Source organism: Sus scrofa, chromosome 17 (assembly GCF_000003025.6).
Source record: "Sus scrofa isolate TJ Tabasco breed Duroc chromosome 17, Sscrofa11.1, whole genome shotgun sequence".
In the NCBI taxonomy this organism is placed as follows: Eukaryota; Metazoa; Chordata; class Mammalia; order Artiodactyla; family Suidae; genus Sus; species Sus scrofa.
In genome coordinates this window covers 12,071,598-12,090,347 of record NC_010459.5, presented here as the reverse complement: position 1 = coordinate 12,090,347, position 18,750 = coordinate 12,071,598, and the positions used below count along the sequence as shown (strand labels likewise).

Genomic DNA, 18,750 nt, shown 5'->3' with positions numbered 1-18,750 from the left:
GCTTAGTGAGATGGGATGCTGGTGTTAATTCACTATGTGCACCCAGCCCAGCCAACCCCTACTGTACAACCCAGGAGGCCCAGGAATGCTTTAGTGAAGGGAGCACCAGCATCCATAAAAATCATCTGACTGTCCTCTGTAGGCCAGAGATGTTACTGGGAGATACTGCCATTGAATTGGGTATCCTGATTTCAGTGGGAATAATGGGTCCCCTGTGTGGTAGAGGTCAGGTGGTGGCACCTGACCAGCAAGGACCAGCAGGGACAAAGTGGGCACAATTAACATAATAAAGCACAGGGCAGAATGGCCATTGGAGCATTTAGCCTCTCAGGGTCTCTGGCAATTTCTAGTTGATCATAAAGTTCCCAAGAATAAAATAGATGGACAGCCTCCACCAAGGTATGGCTTTATCTAAAAAATTGGAGAGAGTTCCCACTGTGGCTCTGTGGAAATGAACCTGACTAGTATCTGTGAGGATGCAGGTTTGACCCTGGCCTCGCTCAGTGGTTTAAGGATCCAGCGCTGCTGTGAGCTGTGGTGTAGGTCAGATGTAGCTTGGGTCTGGTATTGCTATGGCTGTGGCGTACGCTGGCAGCTCTGGCTCTGATTGGACCCGTAGCTCGAGAACTTCCACATGCTGAGGGAGTGGCCCTAAAAAGACCAAAAAAAAAAAAAAATCAGAGAAAGTCTAGGAGTTCCCTGGTGGCCTAGCAGTTAAAGGATCCAGCATTGTAACTTCTGTGGTGTGTGTTCTATCTCTAGACTGGGAATTTCTGCACACCACAGGTGTGACCAAAAACAAACAAAAAAATCAGAGAAAATCTAAGCCAGGTAAGCAGAAATCTTAGTTGAATGACTATACAGAAAGTATCCAACACCCAGACTCCTGTCAGTTCATAGATCCAGAGTTCCTAACTGGAAGAAGGGAGGTGAAAGAAGCTGAGAACCCAAACTGATACTAAAACCAAGAATTTATTACAGCATCAATCTGTGCTGTTATTACATATCAATCTGTGCTATTCTCCAACAGAACAGCCTCCTTAGTGTTCATTGAATATATATTGTACCTGTTTCAAGCCAGTCACAACATCCAATCCAAGAAAATATACCACAGGATGGATCCAGGGTTGTTAATTTGAACAGTGGATACAGTGGTGGGTAAGAAGCAAAGATGTTGAACATGCTGAGTGTCCAAGCAAGGCATTAGCATGAGTAGGAAGGATATAAGCCCAGGAGGAGGCAGCTACTCTAAGAGGAAAATGCAGGTTTCAAGGTCTGCAAGCTAAAAATCAGGGAGAAGAGGGAGTTCCATTGTGGCTCAGTGGTAACAAATCCAACTAGTATCCATGAGGACTCTGGTTTGACCCCCGGCCTCATTCAGTGGGTTAAGGATCCAGCATTGTTGCCATGAGCTGTGGTGTAGATGGCAGACATGGCTTGGATCTGGCCTTGCTGTGGCTGTGGTACAGGCTGGCAGCTGCAGCTCCCACTCAACTTCCTATGCCCCCGGTGGGGCCCTTAAAAAAAAAAAAGAAAAGAAATTACTCCTTAGATATGCATCTTAACTAGCGCCTGGATCCTGTTTTTCTCCATCCTGAACTCCCCTCATGAGGCAACATCAGGAACTGAGGGGGTCGTGCTACAGTGGCTGATGGCTTGATAGCAGGCAACACTTTTGGTACACAATGTATATACTGTGCAACGTATACATTCATATTTAACATGTGTACAATTTTTCGATGTATAGAAGTATATAGTAATTTTTTCTTTCTTCTTTCCTTCCTTCTTTCTACAAACAAAGCAGCTTTGAATCTCTAATCTTGGATCCAAATAGAAGCTATCAGTGGTACTAGAACTTGCTAAAATTCTTGTGTATAGACTTTGGATTGGAAACTCCAATGAAATGTTTAGAACCCACGTTTTGGCACATTCTTCCTACTAGGCAAATAAACGCCTCTGGCTCCTGAGTGCGGCCTCCCTTCACGAGAGCAGGGAGATTATTTTATTTGGTGAAAAGGACACTGATTTCGATTGGAGGAGATGATTAAACAGCTGTTTTCTGTAGGTCAGCCATCCCCAACGATGTAAACTCCGGCTGGACCAGGATAATCAACTCTGGAGTTCCCCAGCACGCAGCAAAGCACTCTCCAAGGACTATCACCGCAACCGCTCGATAAATGTTTGTTGAAGAAACCAGGGAATAAAGGCGCAACAACAGTGGGACAGGGCGGTACCGAGGCTCCATGGCACCGGCGTTCCCACCGAACTCAAACTGGCGCAGGCTTTTCTGTCCATTCGAACCAGCAGCGACTCCGCGTCAACCTCCGCCCTCCAGCTTCTGCCCCGCCCCAGCGGTGGCTTCAGGGCGCCGGGACGCGCCGGCCACTGGGGGCGGCACCAACCGCCCGCCTCCCGGCGCCGAGGAACCAGGCTCTGCGCATGCTCCCTGGAGGTACCAGGGTCACACCCCAGTCCGCAAGATTGAGAATCCGATTCTCCACGTCTTGGAGGCGACCTGGAAGAGTCTGGACCAACACCCAAGCTCCTCAAAAGAGGAAGGGGCTGGGCGGAGGCGGAGAACCGACACGAAAAGGCTGCTTACAAAACCCGGAAGCCCTTCCGGATCCACGTGCGGACGTCCTCCCGACTCCATTCATGCGCAGTAGCGTCGGCGGCGGCGTCGGCGGCGTCGGCGGCGTCGGCGGCACTAGTTAGTGGTGGTGTCTCCTAGCCGGAAGGTCCGGTTGCCTCTGGGCGCCCGACGCCGCCGGGGTCATGTCAGCCCAGGGCGACTGCGAGTTCCTGGTGCAGCGAGCTCGGGAGCTGGTGCAGCAGGACCTGTGGGCCGCCAAGGCTTGGCTAATCACGGCCCGCAGCCTCTACCCCACCGACTTCAACATCCAGGTGAGGCAGGGCCGCGCGCTCAGGTGGGAGCGCCCTCCCAGCCCCCCTCCGCCCTGCCCGGGGCCGCCCCGCGGGGCGGCACCCAGGACCCCGGGGCCCTTCCCCAGGCCAGGCCGGCGCGGGAGAGGGGAGCGTTAGCATCCTGCGGCCCGGACCGCGCCTCGTGCGGCCGGGGAAAGCTGCCAGCCGGCCCCTGGGTCCGGACCGCGGCGGTGGGTTGGGGCGGGATGGGGGCGGGGCGGTGTTTGAGGTTCCCACGGGTTAGAGCTCCTGCGCTGTGTAGTGAGCACCAGCGATAACTCTGGGCTGTAGCTATGGAAGGGGATGGAACGCCGCCACATCTGCAGCCAATCAAAGTGTATACGTGTATCAGGGGAACGAGAAGCGCCTAAGCTTACAGTGTTAGACGCCAGGTGCCTTCAGTAATTCTGATCTTAGTGGCCACCTGCTATCTCTGAGCCGTTCCTGCACCCATCTGGGAACCGGGGCTGGGAGTGAGCCTGTTAGCCCTGTGGTAGTGTCTCCAAGTGATGCCTGACTCTGGGACCTCCAGGGGTCGGGGTGGGGGCCGAAGGGGGTGAGCAGGGCTGGCCCGGGGCCAAGGGCCTGACCCCTGGCTCTAACTTGTGTTGCAGTATGAAATGTACACGATTGAGCGGAACGCAGAGCGGACGGCCACCGCCGGGAGGCTGCTCTACGACATGTGAGTGGGGACGCCGCTGGGTCTCTCAGGAGGTTTTGTTCCTGTCCTTGGAAGTAGGAGCTGAGGGAAGATCTTCAAGTTCACCTGCATATGGGGTGCCTAAAGCTTACCCAGTCACGGATCCAGGCCTTGCATTAATTGCTGCCATATCTAATGCAAAGAGGTCTTCTTAGGTTTTATTCGTGTTAAAACTCTACTATCCAGTTTATTTTATTTTGGAAAATTTAACTTTGCAGAAGTTCAGACAGTACTGGAGTGTAGAGAACAATAGGTGGGAGTCCATCCTAACCTTAACCAGAGTTAAGTGTGTGTATATATGTGTCTGTAGACATACAGTACTCATCAGTAAATGGGGGGAGGGTTGTGACAGTTCATACTATTCCCACTTTGCTGCAGCTTTCTTTCTTGGCCCACATGTAGGCATATAGAGATCTATGTCATTCTTTTTCAGATCTGAAAAACATTTCTTCCTTTTTTTTTTCTCTTTTTTTTTTTTTTTTTTTCGTTTTATGGCTACACTGTGGCATATGGAAGTTCCTGGTCCAGGGATTAAATCCAAGCCACAGCTGCAACCTATGCCTCAGCACCAGATCATTTAACCCACTGTGCTGGGCCAGAGTTCCAACCTAAACCTCCCACAGTTATCCAACTCGCTACAGCTGGATACTTAACCCACTGTGCCACAGGGAGAACTCCTGCATAGCATTTTTTTTAACCACTCTTATTGTTGGACATTTGGATAGTTTTCAGCTACTTGAGATAATATTCAGCGTTTCAGTAAGCAGTTTTATAGTCACATTTTGGTAGGTTTTTTTTTTTTTCCCCTGTAAAACTATATTCTTAGATCTTCATGGTCAAAGGGTAGATTTTAAATTTTGATGCACTATGGAATGTGGAAGTTCCCGGACTAGGGGTTGAATTGGAGACAGCTGTCGGCCTACACCACAGCCACAGCAAACTGGAATCTAAGCCATGTCTGCGACCTACACCACAGCTCACGGCCACGCCAGATCCTTAACCCACTGACTGAGACCAGGGATTGAACCCACCGATGCTGGTTGGTCTTGTTACTGCTGAGCCACAACAGGAATGTCCCTTAGTTTTTATTTTTATATCTTTGTCTTGGTTTGTTTTGGTACGTGATTGTATTCATGTGGAATAGGGTAAAATATATTTTTCTCCAATGCTAATGTTTTATTTTCTTTTTTTGGATGCTGTATGGAATCTGACATTTTAATTTAATGCATTCATTTTAAAAATAGGTTTGTGAATTTCCCAGATCAGCCGGTGGTGTGGAGAGAAATCAGCCTTATTACATCAGCATTAAGAAACGATTCACAGGATAAACAAACCCAGTTTTTAAGAAGTAAGAATGAAGTGATAATGATGTATAAATTACCATTTCTGGAATACCACATTCTGTGTAGTAATTTCCCCCAAAAAGGTCACATCTGTGTTATTGGTACCCTTGTGTATGTTTTGTTCTTGGCAACTCAAGCTTGTACAAAAGATGCCACTTGGACCCTTGAGCGTTTGCTTAGAACCCTTTACAATTCCTTAAAGGATGTAGATTTATCACTTTGCCTGGGGAACTGAATATATATATATATATATATATATTTTTTTTTTTTTTTTTTTTTTGGTCTTTTTGCCATTTCTCGGGCCGCTCTCGCGGCATATGGAGGTTCCCAGGCTAAGGGTCCATTCGGAGCTGTAGCCACCGGCCTACACCAGAGCCACAGCAACGCAGGATCCGAGCTGCGTCTGCAACCTACACCACAGCTCACGGCAACGCCGGATCATTAACCCACTGAGCAAGGGCAGGGACCGAACCCGCAACCTCATGGTTCCTAGTTGGATTCGTTAACCACTGCGCCAGGACAGGAACTCCTGAATATGTTTTTAATAAGTTCCACAGTAATCAGAAAGCCTCTGTAGATTAGGCAGATCCCCACGGTACAGGAGAGAAAGTTCTAGTAATTTGTTTTATGGTCATTTAGTGAACATGCCCCGTACGTTCTGACCCAAAAGCCTTCCAGAGTGTAGATGAAGTACAATGATAGTGATTTTTCACTTAGCATATCTCATCCTATGCACAACAGTGTCTTAGTTCCACTTTTGCTTCCATGTTTTCTTTCTGAAAGAAACTTTTAAAAGTGAAATGTGTCATATACAGGTTTATTTGAAACTCTTCCTGGCCGGGTCCAGTGTGAAATGTTACTAAAGGTTACAGAACAATGCTTCAACACTTTGGAACGATCAGAGATGTTGCTTCTCCTGTTGAGACGCTTCCCTGAAACAGTGGTGCAACATGGGGTAAGATTTGATCCTTTCCTTTTTCTCAAAAGAAAAATTGACCGGTGGATTCATTATATGTTTAAGAGCTGTAGTGTGTATTATTTTAAAGAAGAAATTCTGAGGAGCACTGGATAAGATTGAACTCACAGCGAGGAAGTTGTCGTAAAGTTTAAAAGGACGTCCCTGTTACCAAGCTATGAATTTCGAGTTGAAGTTGTCTTACCAGTATAAGGAAACAGTCACCAGGCTTTGACAGTGCTTCTTGTCTGCAATTTGTGGAATACAGTAAAGTTGAAAAAAAGTAATCCATTCCAGAGTTCCCCTAGTGCCTCAGCAGTAACGAACCCAAGTAGTATCCATGAGGACTCAGTTCGATCCCTGGCCTCCGTCAGTGGGTTCCAGTGGGATCCAGTGTTGCCATGAGCTGCGGTGTAGGTCAAAGACATGACTGGGACCTGGCATGGCTGTGGCTATGGTATAGGGCAGCAGCTGCAGCTCTGATTCAACCCCTAGTCTAGGAACCTAGATTTTCTGCGGGTGCAGCCCTAAAAAGACCAAAAAAAAACAAAAAAAAAGTAATCCATTCCATTGTATTCAAGTAGTCCTAAGATGCGTTTTTCACATGCTTTTGCTGTATGAACACTGACTTTCCTCTACTCTGCCCATTCATAGGTCACTGAATGTAGTTCTATGTGCTGTACTGTAGGAGCTTGTTGTGTTTTTTTGTTTGTTTGTTTTTTGTCTTTTTGCCATTTCTAGGGCCGCTCCTGCGGCATATGGAAGTTCCCAGGCTAGGGGTCTAATCGGATCTGTAGCTGCCAGCCTCCACCAGAGCCACAGCAATGCAGGATCCGAGCCGCGTTTGTGACCTACACTACAGCTCACAGCAATGCCAGATCCTTAACCCACTGAGCAAGGCCAGGGATCAAACCCACGACCTTGCAGCTCCTTGTCAGATTCGTTAACCACTGAGCCATGACGGGAACTCCAGACCTTGTCGTTTATTCCCTCCATGTATAATAATAATAGCTTACATCTAGTAACCCCCACCTCCCAGTTCATCCCTCTTCCAAACCCCTCCGCCACGGCAACCACACGTCTGTTCTCATCCATGAGTCTGTTTCTATTTTGTAGGTAAATTCATTTGTGTCATATTTTAGATTCCACTTATAAGTGATTTCACGTGATGTTTGTGTTTCTCTGTCTGACTTACTTCATTTAGTATGATCATCTGGTTGCATCCGTGTTGCTGTGGGATTCAAATCATTAACTCTCTTAATTCAAACTTTTCTGCTTATTCTCTCCCTCTCCACCCTTCTGGCTGCTGGCCCCCCGTTAACCCTCTCTCTTCCTTCGTGTATTTGTTTCAAAGGCTGCTCTAACAAAGTACCAGAAGCTGGGTGTCTTAACACAGCAAGCTTATTTTCTCATAGTTCTGGAAGCTGGAAGTTCAAAAGCAAGTTATGGGTAGGGCCGTGCTCCCAGTTAGGGCTCTGGAGCAGATGCCTGCCCGCCTCGCCCTGGCTTCTGGTGGGTGCCAGCAGGCCCTGCCATTCCTTGTCTTCATCACTCCAGTTTCTGTCTCTCTTGTCACCTGGCCTTTTTTGTGTGTCTACATCCCAGTATCTTTACATGACTTTCTAATAAAGATGCTAGTCGCTGGATTTAAAGCCCCCCAATCCATTCTGACTTCATCTTAACCAACTGCATCTACGAAGACATTTCTTGTAAGATAAAAAATAGATAAAGTCATGTTCTGAGATTGTGCATGGACATGAATTTGGGGGGACACTATTCAACCTCTTATATACTCCCTGCTCATTACTCTTTTAACTTCCTGTCTCAGGTCATCTTTCACATCGTTCTCCCGCTCCCACCCCCTGCATCCTCAGGTGCTTTGCATGGAAGAGGTTGCAGACATCTTGTTGGATTTTGACAAGCCAGCTTTCTACTGTAGTAGGGCGTCAGTAATGGAGAGGTGGTATTTCCAGGCTGATGGCTGGCTACTCCTGGCAGCTCTTGAAAGTGCTAAGCTTTGTCTACATAACACACCTTGACGTGAAGAGTAAAGTTAGTTTCCACATTTCTTAGAAAAACATCTACGTCTCTATTACCATTCTAACTCATTCCAGTCCTTCCTTTAATCCTTCCTTTAAGTTTCTAGACATCTTGTTAGCATTTTAATTTTATTAGTTCAGAGGAGAATAACTGAGTCTAGTCAGGTGAATGTCGCCGATGGGTGCTTTTGTTTTCATCTTTAAAACGAGAATTTCTTCGGGAAGTTTGAATGTACAAATTATGTGGTAAATAAAATACGCTTTTTTTCATGTAATTCCAACATCTGAAACTGTAACACATTTAAATGATAAATTGTATTTTCATACAGGTTGGCCTTGGGGAAGCACTATTAGAGGCTGAAACTATTGAAGAGCAAGAATCTCCTGTTAACTGCTTTAGAAAATTATTTGGTAAGAAAAATCACATTTTGTATTAATTCCTTAAGGTAAGTAGAATATACTGGAGTGAGTGCCATTTTAGAAATAAGGTTGTTTGTGGAAAGCAGAGGAACTTTTCGCGTTATAGAGTTTAAATCCTTGGATTTTTTTTTTGTTTTTCCTTCAGTCCGGAAAGCATTTTAAGCAACGTCTAAATATTTTTTTTAATGGCCTCATCCACAGCATGTGGAAGTTCCTAAGCCTGGAATTGAATCCGAGCCACAGCTGTGGCAGTGCCAGATCCTTTAACCCGCCGCGCCGGGCCGGGGATCAGACCTGCACCTTCACAGGGACCCGAGCCGTTGCAGTCAGGTTCTTAACCCACTGTGCCACGGTGGGAACACTTAAATTTTTATTATGTAATAGTTGATACCTCTGAAAGAATATGTGTAACCTTGTACTTAAATATGAAGCACGATAACAAACACCTGAATTTCCACCCGAACATCATCCACAATGTAGAATCTGCCTGAGGGTTTCCTTGCTAATAACTCCATCCACTGATGTCGTTCTGTACTGCGGCTTTTTTTTTTTTTTTTTTTTTTCTTTTTTCTTTTTAGGGCTGCATTGCGGCATATGGAGGTTCCCAGGCTAAGAGTCCAGTCGGAGCTACAGCTGATGGTCTATGCCACAGCCACAGCAACGCAGGATCTGAGCTACGTCTGTGACCTACACCACAGCTCATGGCAACACCAGATCCTGAGCCTGCTGCACAAGGCCAGGGATCAAACCCTCAACCTCATGGTTACTAGTTGGATTTGTTTCTGCTGCGCCACAACGGGAACTCCTTATTTGGTTAAACTTTTTTTTTCTTTTTTTTGGACTGTGGCTTTTAGATAAATGTGCTAGAAGAGTTTTTCCCCCCGCCATATGTTAGATACTACATGAGTGAATTTGAAAGGAAATTTTGTTGCCAGAACCCTAGAAGAGACAAACAACTGAATCAGTTTTTTCTCACTATCCTTTCAACAGTTTGTGATGTCCTTCCTCTGATAATTAACAACCATGATGTCCGGTTGCCTGCCAACTTGCTATACAAGTACTTGAACAAAGCAGCTGAATTTTATATCAATTATGTCACTAGGTCTACTCAGATAGAGAATCAGCATCAAGGTAAGTAGGAGTATCCTGCAATTTATTTTGTTTTCTAAAATGTCAAGCTCAGAAATGCCTAAGCATTCTGATTATTCTCCTGGATGCATGCCAATTTGATAGTCTTTCTAAAAAATGATCCCTAGGAGTTTCTGTTGTGACACAGCAGAAATGAATCCAACTGGTATCCATGAGGATGCAGGTTGGATCCCTGGCCTTGCTCAGGGGTTAAGGACTGCATTTCTGTGAGCTGTGGTGTAGGTCACAGGCGCGGCTTGGATCCCGTGTGGCTGTGGCTGTGGCTGTGGCGTAGGCTGGCAGCTGTAGCTCCAGTTTGATCCCTAGCCTGGGAACTTCAATATCCTGCGAGTGAGGCCCTGAAAAAAAACAAAAAACAAAAACAAAATAAAATGTAAAAGACAATCCCTAGGAGAAAATACCACAGGTAGGAGATGAGACTTTTCTGAAACCAGTTTTACTCCTCCATTGCAACAGCAAACCTGCCGAACAGAATCGTTTGCTCCGTACGCGTGCCACAGGTCAGACGTCACCTCCTGCTATACCACCAGCTGGTTGTGGGTCATTAAACAAAGTACACAACACATTGAGATTCTGCGCTCTTGCTTTTCGAGTGTGGGGAGGTTCAGGCATTTTTTTTCTTTAGAAGTAGCGCATAAGTAGTAAGTGGTTATTATTGATTGTCAGCTACTTTTTCCTCACATCTCAGGTGCCCAAGAAACATCTGACTTAATGTCGCCCAGCAAACGTAGCTCTCAGAAGTACATCATAGAAGGGCTGACTGAAAAATCGTCCCAGATCGTGGATCCCTGGGAGAGATTGTTTAAGATTTTGAATGTTGTTGGAGCAAGATGTGAATGGCAGATGGATAAAGGAAGACGGTAAAACAGTATTCATTTCGGGATTGCCTAACAAATTTTCTCATAATGTCTAAAGCACAAAACATGAGTTCCCATTGTGGCGCAGTGGAAATGAATCCGACTAGGAACCATGAGGTCACGGGTTCAGTCCCTGGCCTCGCTCAGTGGGTTAAGGATCTGGCGTTGTAGGCCGCACATGCAGCTTGGATCCCTAGTTGCTCTGGCTCTGGTGTAGGCCGTTGGCAACAGCTCCAATTCGACCCTAGGCTGGGAACCTCTATATGCTGTGGACGTAGCCCTAAAAAGACAAAAGACAAAAAAGAAAAAAAGAAAACACAAAAACACTTTTTTCTTTCTTTTTTTGGGTCTTTTTAGGACTGCACTGGCAGCATATGGACGTTCCCAGGCTGGAGGTCAAATCAGAGCTACAGCTGTCAGCCTACACTGCAGCCACAGCAATGTGGGATCCAAGCTGCATCTGTGACCTGTACCATAGCTCACAGCAGCACCAGATCCTTAACCCACTGAGAGAGGCTAGGGATCGAACCTGCATCCACATGGATACTAGTTGGTTTCGTTACCACTAAGCCATGATAGGCACACCCCCAAAACACTTTTTTTCTAAAAGCATGCAATGTATAGTTACACTTCTCTCTGGGCAAATTCTATATTACTCAGTGTTTACACAAAAGAGTATGGTTTTTCAGTTTATTCCCAGTGGAAGCGTGAACTCTCAAGAGGCTGTTGAGTTTGAAGCACTCCTTGGTGTTCAGAAGGGAGAGAAGCTACTTGGCATGTTTGTGTCACAAACTTGTGGCCTGATCCCTGCTCTAATTCAGAAAGGGATTTGCACGCCTAAGCAGACCGTGAAGGGTAATTTTACATGCCTAGAGCCACATTTGGTAAATGTAAGCATTCCGTTGGGGCTTTTCTCTGGGCATTTTGCTGACGAAGCTGGAGTGATTTTAATGATTTTTATCCTTCCTCTTTCAGAAGCTACAGTGATATTTTGCATAGAATGAAGGATCTCTGCAGATACATGAACAACTTTGATAGTGAAGCTCATGCAAAATATAAGAACCAAGTGGTTTATTCCACCATGTTGGTCTTCTTTAAGAATGCATTCCAGTACGTCAACAGCATACAACCATCTCTATTCCAAGGTTGGTTGAAGAGTTTGAAGAGTGGCCTCATTGGGGACAGTGAGGAAGATGAAAATGTTTACCTTAATGTTGTTCTTGGATCCAAATAACTGCGAGGGTGATGATAGTGCTTTTATTAGTTGGCGGTGGGTTTTTTTTTTTTTTTTTTTTTTTTGTCTCTTAGGGCTGTATCTGCAGCATATGGAGGTTCCCAGGCTCTGGGTCAAATTGGCCTGCACTACAGCCACAACAATGCCAGATCCAAGCCGTGGCTGTGACCTACACCTCAGCTCACAGCAACACCAGATCCTTAACCTGTTGAATGAGGCCAGGGATCGAACCTGTGTCCTCATGGATGCTAGTCAGATCCCTTTACGCTGAGACACAGTGGGAACTCTTTTTGGTGGTTTTTAGGTAAGGTCATTTGCGTTAAAAACTCTATCAAAGGATGAAATGGTACTGCGAAACTAAACACAGATACCAAGTGCCTCTATTTTGAAAAAACAGCAGCTATAGCAAAGTATTGATGATTTCACACTTGGCAGTAAACAAAGATTTTTAAAATAATCATGCATATAGAGTGTAGAAAATGTGAAAAGTAGAAAAGAGGGTAAGATCACCTACAATACTTCCAGTGTAGCCTGTGGTATTTCATACATTTGTTTGGAATTTCTAACCATAACTTTGTAGACTTACTTTTTTGGGTAATTTTATGGCTCCAGATACAAAGAAGGTGCTTTCACTTGTAATCCACAGAACCTTTATCATCAGCTTGGGGTATATCTGTGCAGTCTTTTATTTCTGTGTGTCCGTACTGACTTACCCAATTGGGATCAATGACTTACATTTTCATGTGACGGTTGAGTGTACTTCCAGCTGATATCAAGTCCTCCCTTGATTTTTGCGGCCGTCTTCAGTGCTGCTGTTTTCCCTCCCTCCACAGGTCCTAATGCCCCGAGCCAAGTTCCGCTGGTTCTTCTCGAGGACGTGGCGAATGTGTATGGTGATGTAGAAGTGGATCGCAATAAACACATTCATAAAAAGAGGAAACTAGCCGAGGGAAGAGAGAAAACCATGGTAATCCTCTCAGATGCATGTGTTAACAGATTACATGTTTATGGTTTGCTAGAAATGAAATTCATAAAATAGGGCTTTGGAGCTAAATTAATAAAGCTTAGGTCTTTTCATTGTGAGATAGAATTCATGGATAAATTGGTGGTTCTCAGCAGAGAGGTGGTTCTGCTCCCTGGCATATTTGGCAACGACCGAGGACATTTTTGATGGGCATGGCTCAGTGGGGAGGGGTTGCCTTTAGCATCTAGTGAGTGGGGGCCGGAATGTAGCTAAACACGCTACCGTGTGCAGGACACCACACGACAGAGTTACCCAGCCCAAAAGGCCAGTGGTACCGAGGTCGAGAAACCCTGGTATGAGTTATTTATACCTTTGTGAATGGTGTTGATTAAAGGACAAAACCAAATGAGCTGCCTTGGACATGTAGAGCTGTGGTGGGTGCTGGCTGCAGAATAGGGAGTCTCTCGGCCACCAGTCAGGGTGGGAAGTCATTACAGCCCCAGGAGAGATGTTGGAAAGGTTTCATGAAGGAGGTGAGCTTTGGGCATCAGGTCAGCCTTGCAGGATGTTTAGGCGGTTATTGTTTGGAATTGGGATTTTGTCAAGAGGCGACAGTTTGCACAAAGATGCAAGAAGCCAGAGGGTGTGAAGAATCATTAGTCTTCCGGTTTGGCCAGGCGGCTGGCCAGCCTGCATACAACACTAGTTTCCAGACTCTTTTTTTTTTTTTTTCTTTTTTGGCTGCCCCACAGCATATGGAGTTCCTGGGCCAGGGATCAGATCCAAGCCACAGTTGTGACCTTAGCCGCAACTGTGGCAATGCTGGATCCTTAATTTACTGTGCCGGGTCGGGTATCGAACCCACGTCCCAGTGCTCCAGAAACGCCACCAATCCTCTTGCACCACAGGGGGATCTCCACAGTTTTCAAACTTTTTAAGCAGAGGAATCCTTTCTTGCAAGGAAAGCTTTAGTGGAGGCCTGTCGTGTATCGTGACAGTGGGGACATCAGGACTCTGCTCCCTTTCTTTGTAAAAAGCCCAATGGTGAATATTTTAGGCTTTGCAGACTTTTCAATCCTTAGTTGCTTGGTTGGTTCCCCATGTCCTCTCACCAGAGTACAAGCTCCACAGGGCCAGTGACCTTGTCTTGTCCACCCCAGTGTCCTGGGCATATGAACAGAGCCTGAGCCCCCAGAGGCCTCTCGTGAAATTGTGGTGCTTGAAAGGATTCCCATTCTGCCTCCCGAGTTTGGGTCCAGCCTGTGGTAGAGTTGTTTAGCCTTCCAGCCCCTCTGTTCCTCCTTCCATTTGTCACCTGTCCTGTGTAACCTAGCAGGCTCTGCTCTCGTGCCCTGGCCCTGCAGGCCCTCTGGGATCTCCATCCCCTACTCTGCCTCACCTGATGCAAATTCAGCCAGATCTTTTTGTCCCATTGCAGAGGACATACCTGGTGGCCCCGGAGCTCAGCTCACAGACCTGTTGTGTTTTACTCATGGTATTTTGTTTTTGGTAACCTAGCATCTAAAAATTGGGCGCTTTCTCCTCACAATGCAGGTGTCTGCCTCCCTTTAATAACTGAAGTCTCAAATAACGATGGCCCCTGACGGTGGCTGCCCCCTGCAGTGGGCCGGCAGTTCTCCCCGAGACTAAGTGCCCTGGACCCAGGGGGCTCCTCTCTGTGGGCAGTGTGTTCCCACCCACCCACACACGCTTGAGTACCTTCCTGGTGATCAGGCGTCTTGCTTCAGAGTGTACTTTACATTTCAAAATCAATTTCTCAAAAGTTTACAAACAGTTTGGACTCCACACTATCCCCACCACATCTGAGGTCCCCTCTGTAAACTCCTGGTCTCGTTTTGAGGCAAAAATGTGTCCCTGAGTCACCACAGCAGTGAACGCAGCATTCATGTAACTGTATCTGACTGCCCACTCCCGGCAGGAGCAGGACCCTGGCAAACTCGGATGCCTGGCAGGTGGGTTTGGGGTGCAAAAGGGATTGGCGTGTATGTTACTATTGAGTATGACACTACTACAATATGATGTTAAGTAGGGTGGGGCAGCAAGATCCCCAGCTGTCAGGGAATTGGGTGAAAGGTGAGTTGTGGGATGGAAATGCCAATTTTTTTCTGAGATTAGCTTAAGGATTGGAGCTTTTTTTCTTTTAAACTGTAGTTGATTTAGAATATTGTGTTTCAGATGTGCAGCTTCAGGTTCTTTTCAATAGGTTATTACAGGGTGTTGAATGTGGCTTCCTGTGCTGTATACAGTAGGTCCTTGTGCTTATCTATTTATATACAGTAGTGTGCATCTGTTAATACCAGACTCCTGATTTATCACTCCCCCTCCCCTTCCATAACCCTAATATTTGTCTTTGACTCATATCACTTAGTATGATAATCTCTAGGTCCATCCACATTGCTGCAAATGGCATTATTTCATTCTTTTTTATGCTGAGTAATATTTCATTGTGTGTATATATAGTATCATGTTATCTGCAAACAATGACAGTTTTACTTCTTCCTTTCCAATTTGGATTCCTTTTATTTCTTTTTCTTCTCTGATTGCTATGGCTATGTTGAATAAAAGTGGCAAGAGTGGACATCCTTGTCTTGTGCCTGGTCTTAGAGGGATTGCTTTCACCCTTTCACGGTTGAGTATGATTTTTGCTGTGGGTTTGTCATGTATGGCCTTTATTATGTTGAGGTAAATTCCCTGTACACGCACTTTCTGGAGAGTTTTTATAAGTAGATGTTGATTTGTATCCAAAGCTTTTTCTGCATCTATCGAGAAGATCATATGGTTTTTATTCCTCAGTTGTTAATGTAGTGTATCACATTGATTGATTTGCAGATATTGAAGAACCCTTCCATCCCTGGGATAAATTCCACTCACTCACGGTGTATGATCCTTTTAATGTATTGCTGGTTATGATTTGCTAGTATTTTGTTGAGGATCTTTGCATCTATGTTCATCAGTGTTATTGGTCTGCAGTTTTCTTTCTTTTGTGTGTGTGTGTGTGTGGTATTTTTGTCTGGTTTTGGTATCAGCGTGATTGGGGAATGTTTCTTCCTCTAAAGTTTTTTGGAATAGTTCCAGAATGCTGTTAACTCATCTCTAAATATTTGATATAATTCACTTGTGAAGCCATCTAGTCCTGGACTTCTGTTTGTTGGAAGTTTTTTAATCACAGTTTCAATTTCAGTACTTGTAATTGGTCTGTTCGCATTTTCTATTTCTTCCTGGTTCAGTCGTGGAAGGTTGTACCTTTCTAAGACTTTGTCCGTTTCTTCTAGGATGTTCATTTTATTGGCATATAATTGCTTGTAGTAGTCTCTTATGATCCATTGTTATTTCTGTGGTGTCGTTGTGATTTCTTCTTTTTCCATTTCTAATTTTATTGATTTGAGCCCTCTCCCTTTTTTTCCTGATGGGTCTGGCTAAAGGCTGATCAATTTTGTTTATCTTTTCAAAGGACCAGCTTTTGGTTACATTGATCTTTCCTATTGTTTTCTTCATCTCTATTTCATTTATTTCTGTTATGATCTTTATAAGTTCTTTCTTTCTACTGACTTTAAGTTTTATTTGGGGGGGTTGATGTGATTTTCTTTGTTTTTTTAAATTCAGTGCTTTTATTATATTTATAGTTGCACAATCATCATCACAATCTAATTTTAGAACATTTCCATCCCAAACCCCAGTCCATTCCTCCCCACCAACCTGTCCCCTTTGGTAACCATAAGTTTTTCAAAGTCTGAGTCTGTTTCCGTTCTGCAAATAAGTTCATTTGTATCCTTTGTTTAAGATTCCACATATAAGTGATAACATATGATGTTTGTCTCTCACTGTCTAACTTCACTTAGTATGATAATCTCTAGGTCCATCCCTGTTGCTGCAAATGCCATTATTTCATTCCTTTATTCACTCCTCTGTTGATGGACATTTAGGTGGCTTCCATTTCTTGGTTATTGTATTTAGTGCTGCAGTGAGCACTGGAGTATGTATATCTTTTCAAGTCATAGTTTTCTATGGATAGATGCCCAGGAGTGGGATTGCTATTTTTAGTTTTTTGAGGACTCTCTGTATTGTTTTCCATAATGATTGAACCAGTATACATTCCCACCAACAGTGTAAGAGGGCTCCATTTTCTCCACACCCTCTCCAGTGTTTATTGGGGTTTTTTTTGTTTTTGTTTTTGTTTTTGGTTGGTTGGTTTGGGTTTTTTTGTCTTTTCTGGGGCTGCTCCCACGGCATATGGAGGTTCCCAGGCCAGGGGTCTAATCAGAGCTGTAGCCACCAGCCTACACCAGAGCCATAGCAACGTGGGATCTGCGTGCATCTGTGACCTACACCACAGCTCATGGCAACGCCAGATCCTTAACACACTGAGCAAGGCCAGGGAGCGAACCCACAACCTCATAGTTCCTAGTTGGGTTCATTAACCACTGAGCCTCTCCGGGAACTCCCAGTATTTATTGTTTGTAGTCTTTTTGATGATGGCCATTCTGGTTGGTATAAGGTGGTACCTCACAGTAGTTTTGATTTGCATTTCTCTCATAATTAGTGATGTTGAGTATCATGTTTTTTGGCCATCTGTGTGTCTTCTTTGGAGAAATGTCTGTTTAGATTTTCTGCCCATTTTTGGATGAGGTTGCTTGGTTTTTTTGATATTGAGCTGTGGGAGGTGTTTATATATTTTGGAGATTAATCCCTTGTCAGTCACTTCATTTGCAAATATTTTCTCCCATTCTGTGGGTTGTCTTTTTGTTTTGTTTAGGGTTTCCTCTTCTGTGCAAGAACTTTTAAGTCCCATTTGTTTGTTTTTGGTTTTTACTGTCATTACTCTAAGAGGTGGATCTGAGAAGATGTTACTGTCATTTATGTCAGAGAGTGTTTGGCCTATGTTTCCCTCTAAGAGTTTTATAGTGTCTGGTCTTATATCTAGGTCTTTAATCCATTTGGAGTTTATTTTTGTGTATGGTGTTAGGAAGTGATCTAATTTCATTCTTTTACATGTGGCTGTGCAGTTTTCCCAGCACCACTTACTGAAGGGACTGTCTTTTCTCCATTGTACAGTCTTGCCTCCTTTGTCATACATTCGTTGACCATAGGTATGTGGATTTATTTCTGGGATTTGTATCCTGTTCCATTGATCTCCATTTCTGTTTTTGTGCCATAACCCTACTGTTTTGATGATTCTAACTTTGTAGTATAGTCTGAGGTCTGGAAGCCTGATTCCTCCAGCTCCATTTTTCTTTCTTAGGATTGCTTTGGCTATTAGGGATCTTTTTTGTTTCCAATTTTTTTTTTTTTTTTTGGTATTTTGTCCTAGTTCTGTGAAAAATGCCATTGGTGATTTGATAGGGATTGCATTGAATCTTTAGCTTGCCTTGGGTAATATAGTCATTTTGACAATATTGATTCTTCCAGTCCAAGAGCATGGTATATCTTTCCATCTGTTTGTATCATCTTTGATTTCTTTCCTCAGCATGTTATAGTTTTCAGAGTACTGGCCTTTTGTCTTTAAGGTAGGTTTATTTGTAGGTATTTTATTCTTTTTGATGCTATGATAAATGGGATTGTTTCCCTAATTTCTCTTTTTGCTCTTTCATTATTAATATATAGATATGCAGTTAATTTCTGTGTATTAATTTTGTATCCTGCAACTTTACCAAATTCATTGATGCGCTCTAAAATTTTCTGGTAGCATTTTTAGGATTCTCTAGGTACAGTATCATGTCATCTGCAGCAGTGATAGTTTTACTTCTTCCTTCCAATTTAGATCCCATTTATTTCTTTTTCTTCTCTGATTGCCATGGCTAGGACTTCCAAAACTATGTTGAAAAGAAGTGGCAAGAGTGGACATCCTCTTCTTGTTTCTGATCTTAGTGAGAATTCTTTTACCTTTTCACCATTGAGAATGATGTTAGCTGTAGGTTTGTCATATATGGTGTTTACTATGTTGAGGTAGGTTCCCTCTGTGCCCACTTTCTGGAGGGTTTCTATCATAACTTTGAGTTTTGTTCATCTTTCTCTGGTTGCTGTAAGTGAAAAGTTAGTATTATTTATTTGAGATTTTTCTTGTTTCCTGAGGTAAGGTTGTATTGCCACAAACTTCCCTCTTAGAACTGCTTTGGCCCATAGGTTTTTTTTGTTGTTGTTGTTGT

At 44.3% G+C, this 18,750-nt stretch overlaps 1 protein-coding gene across 4 annotated transcripts in view; it reads left to right on the top strand.

Annotated features, from left to right (window-relative positions):
- INTS10 (integrator complex subunit 10) overlaps positions 2,528 to 18,750 on the top strand; it is a 45,504-nt gene continuing 29,281 nt past the window's right edge. For 2 of the 4 annotated variants that reach the window (XM_013985011.2, XM_013985010.2), the window contains exons 1-9: positions 2,644 to 2,904; positions 3,540 to 3,607; positions 4,870 to 4,973; positions 5,784 to 5,923; positions 8,292 to 8,373; positions 9,373 to 9,513; positions 10,220 to 10,391; positions 11,364 to 11,533; positions 12,456 to 12,589. In XM_013985011.2, coding sequence (XP_013840465.2) covers positions 2,776 to 2,904; positions 3,540 to 3,607; positions 4,870 to 4,973; positions 5,784 to 5,923; positions 8,292 to 8,373; positions 9,373 to 9,513; positions 10,220 to 10,391; positions 11,364 to 11,533; positions 12,456 to 12,589 — 1,140 coding nt within the window. In that variant the 5' untranslated portion in view covers positions 2,644 to 2,775. Of the gene's footprint in view, positions 2,905 to 3,539; positions 3,608 to 4,869; positions 4,974 to 5,783; positions 5,924 to 8,291; positions 8,374 to 9,372; positions 9,514 to 10,219; positions 10,392 to 11,363; positions 11,534 to 12,455; positions 12,590 to 18,750 lie in introns of all 4 variants that reach the window. The other 2 variants (XM_003134201.4, XM_005672659.3) reach the window with 2 other exon arrangements.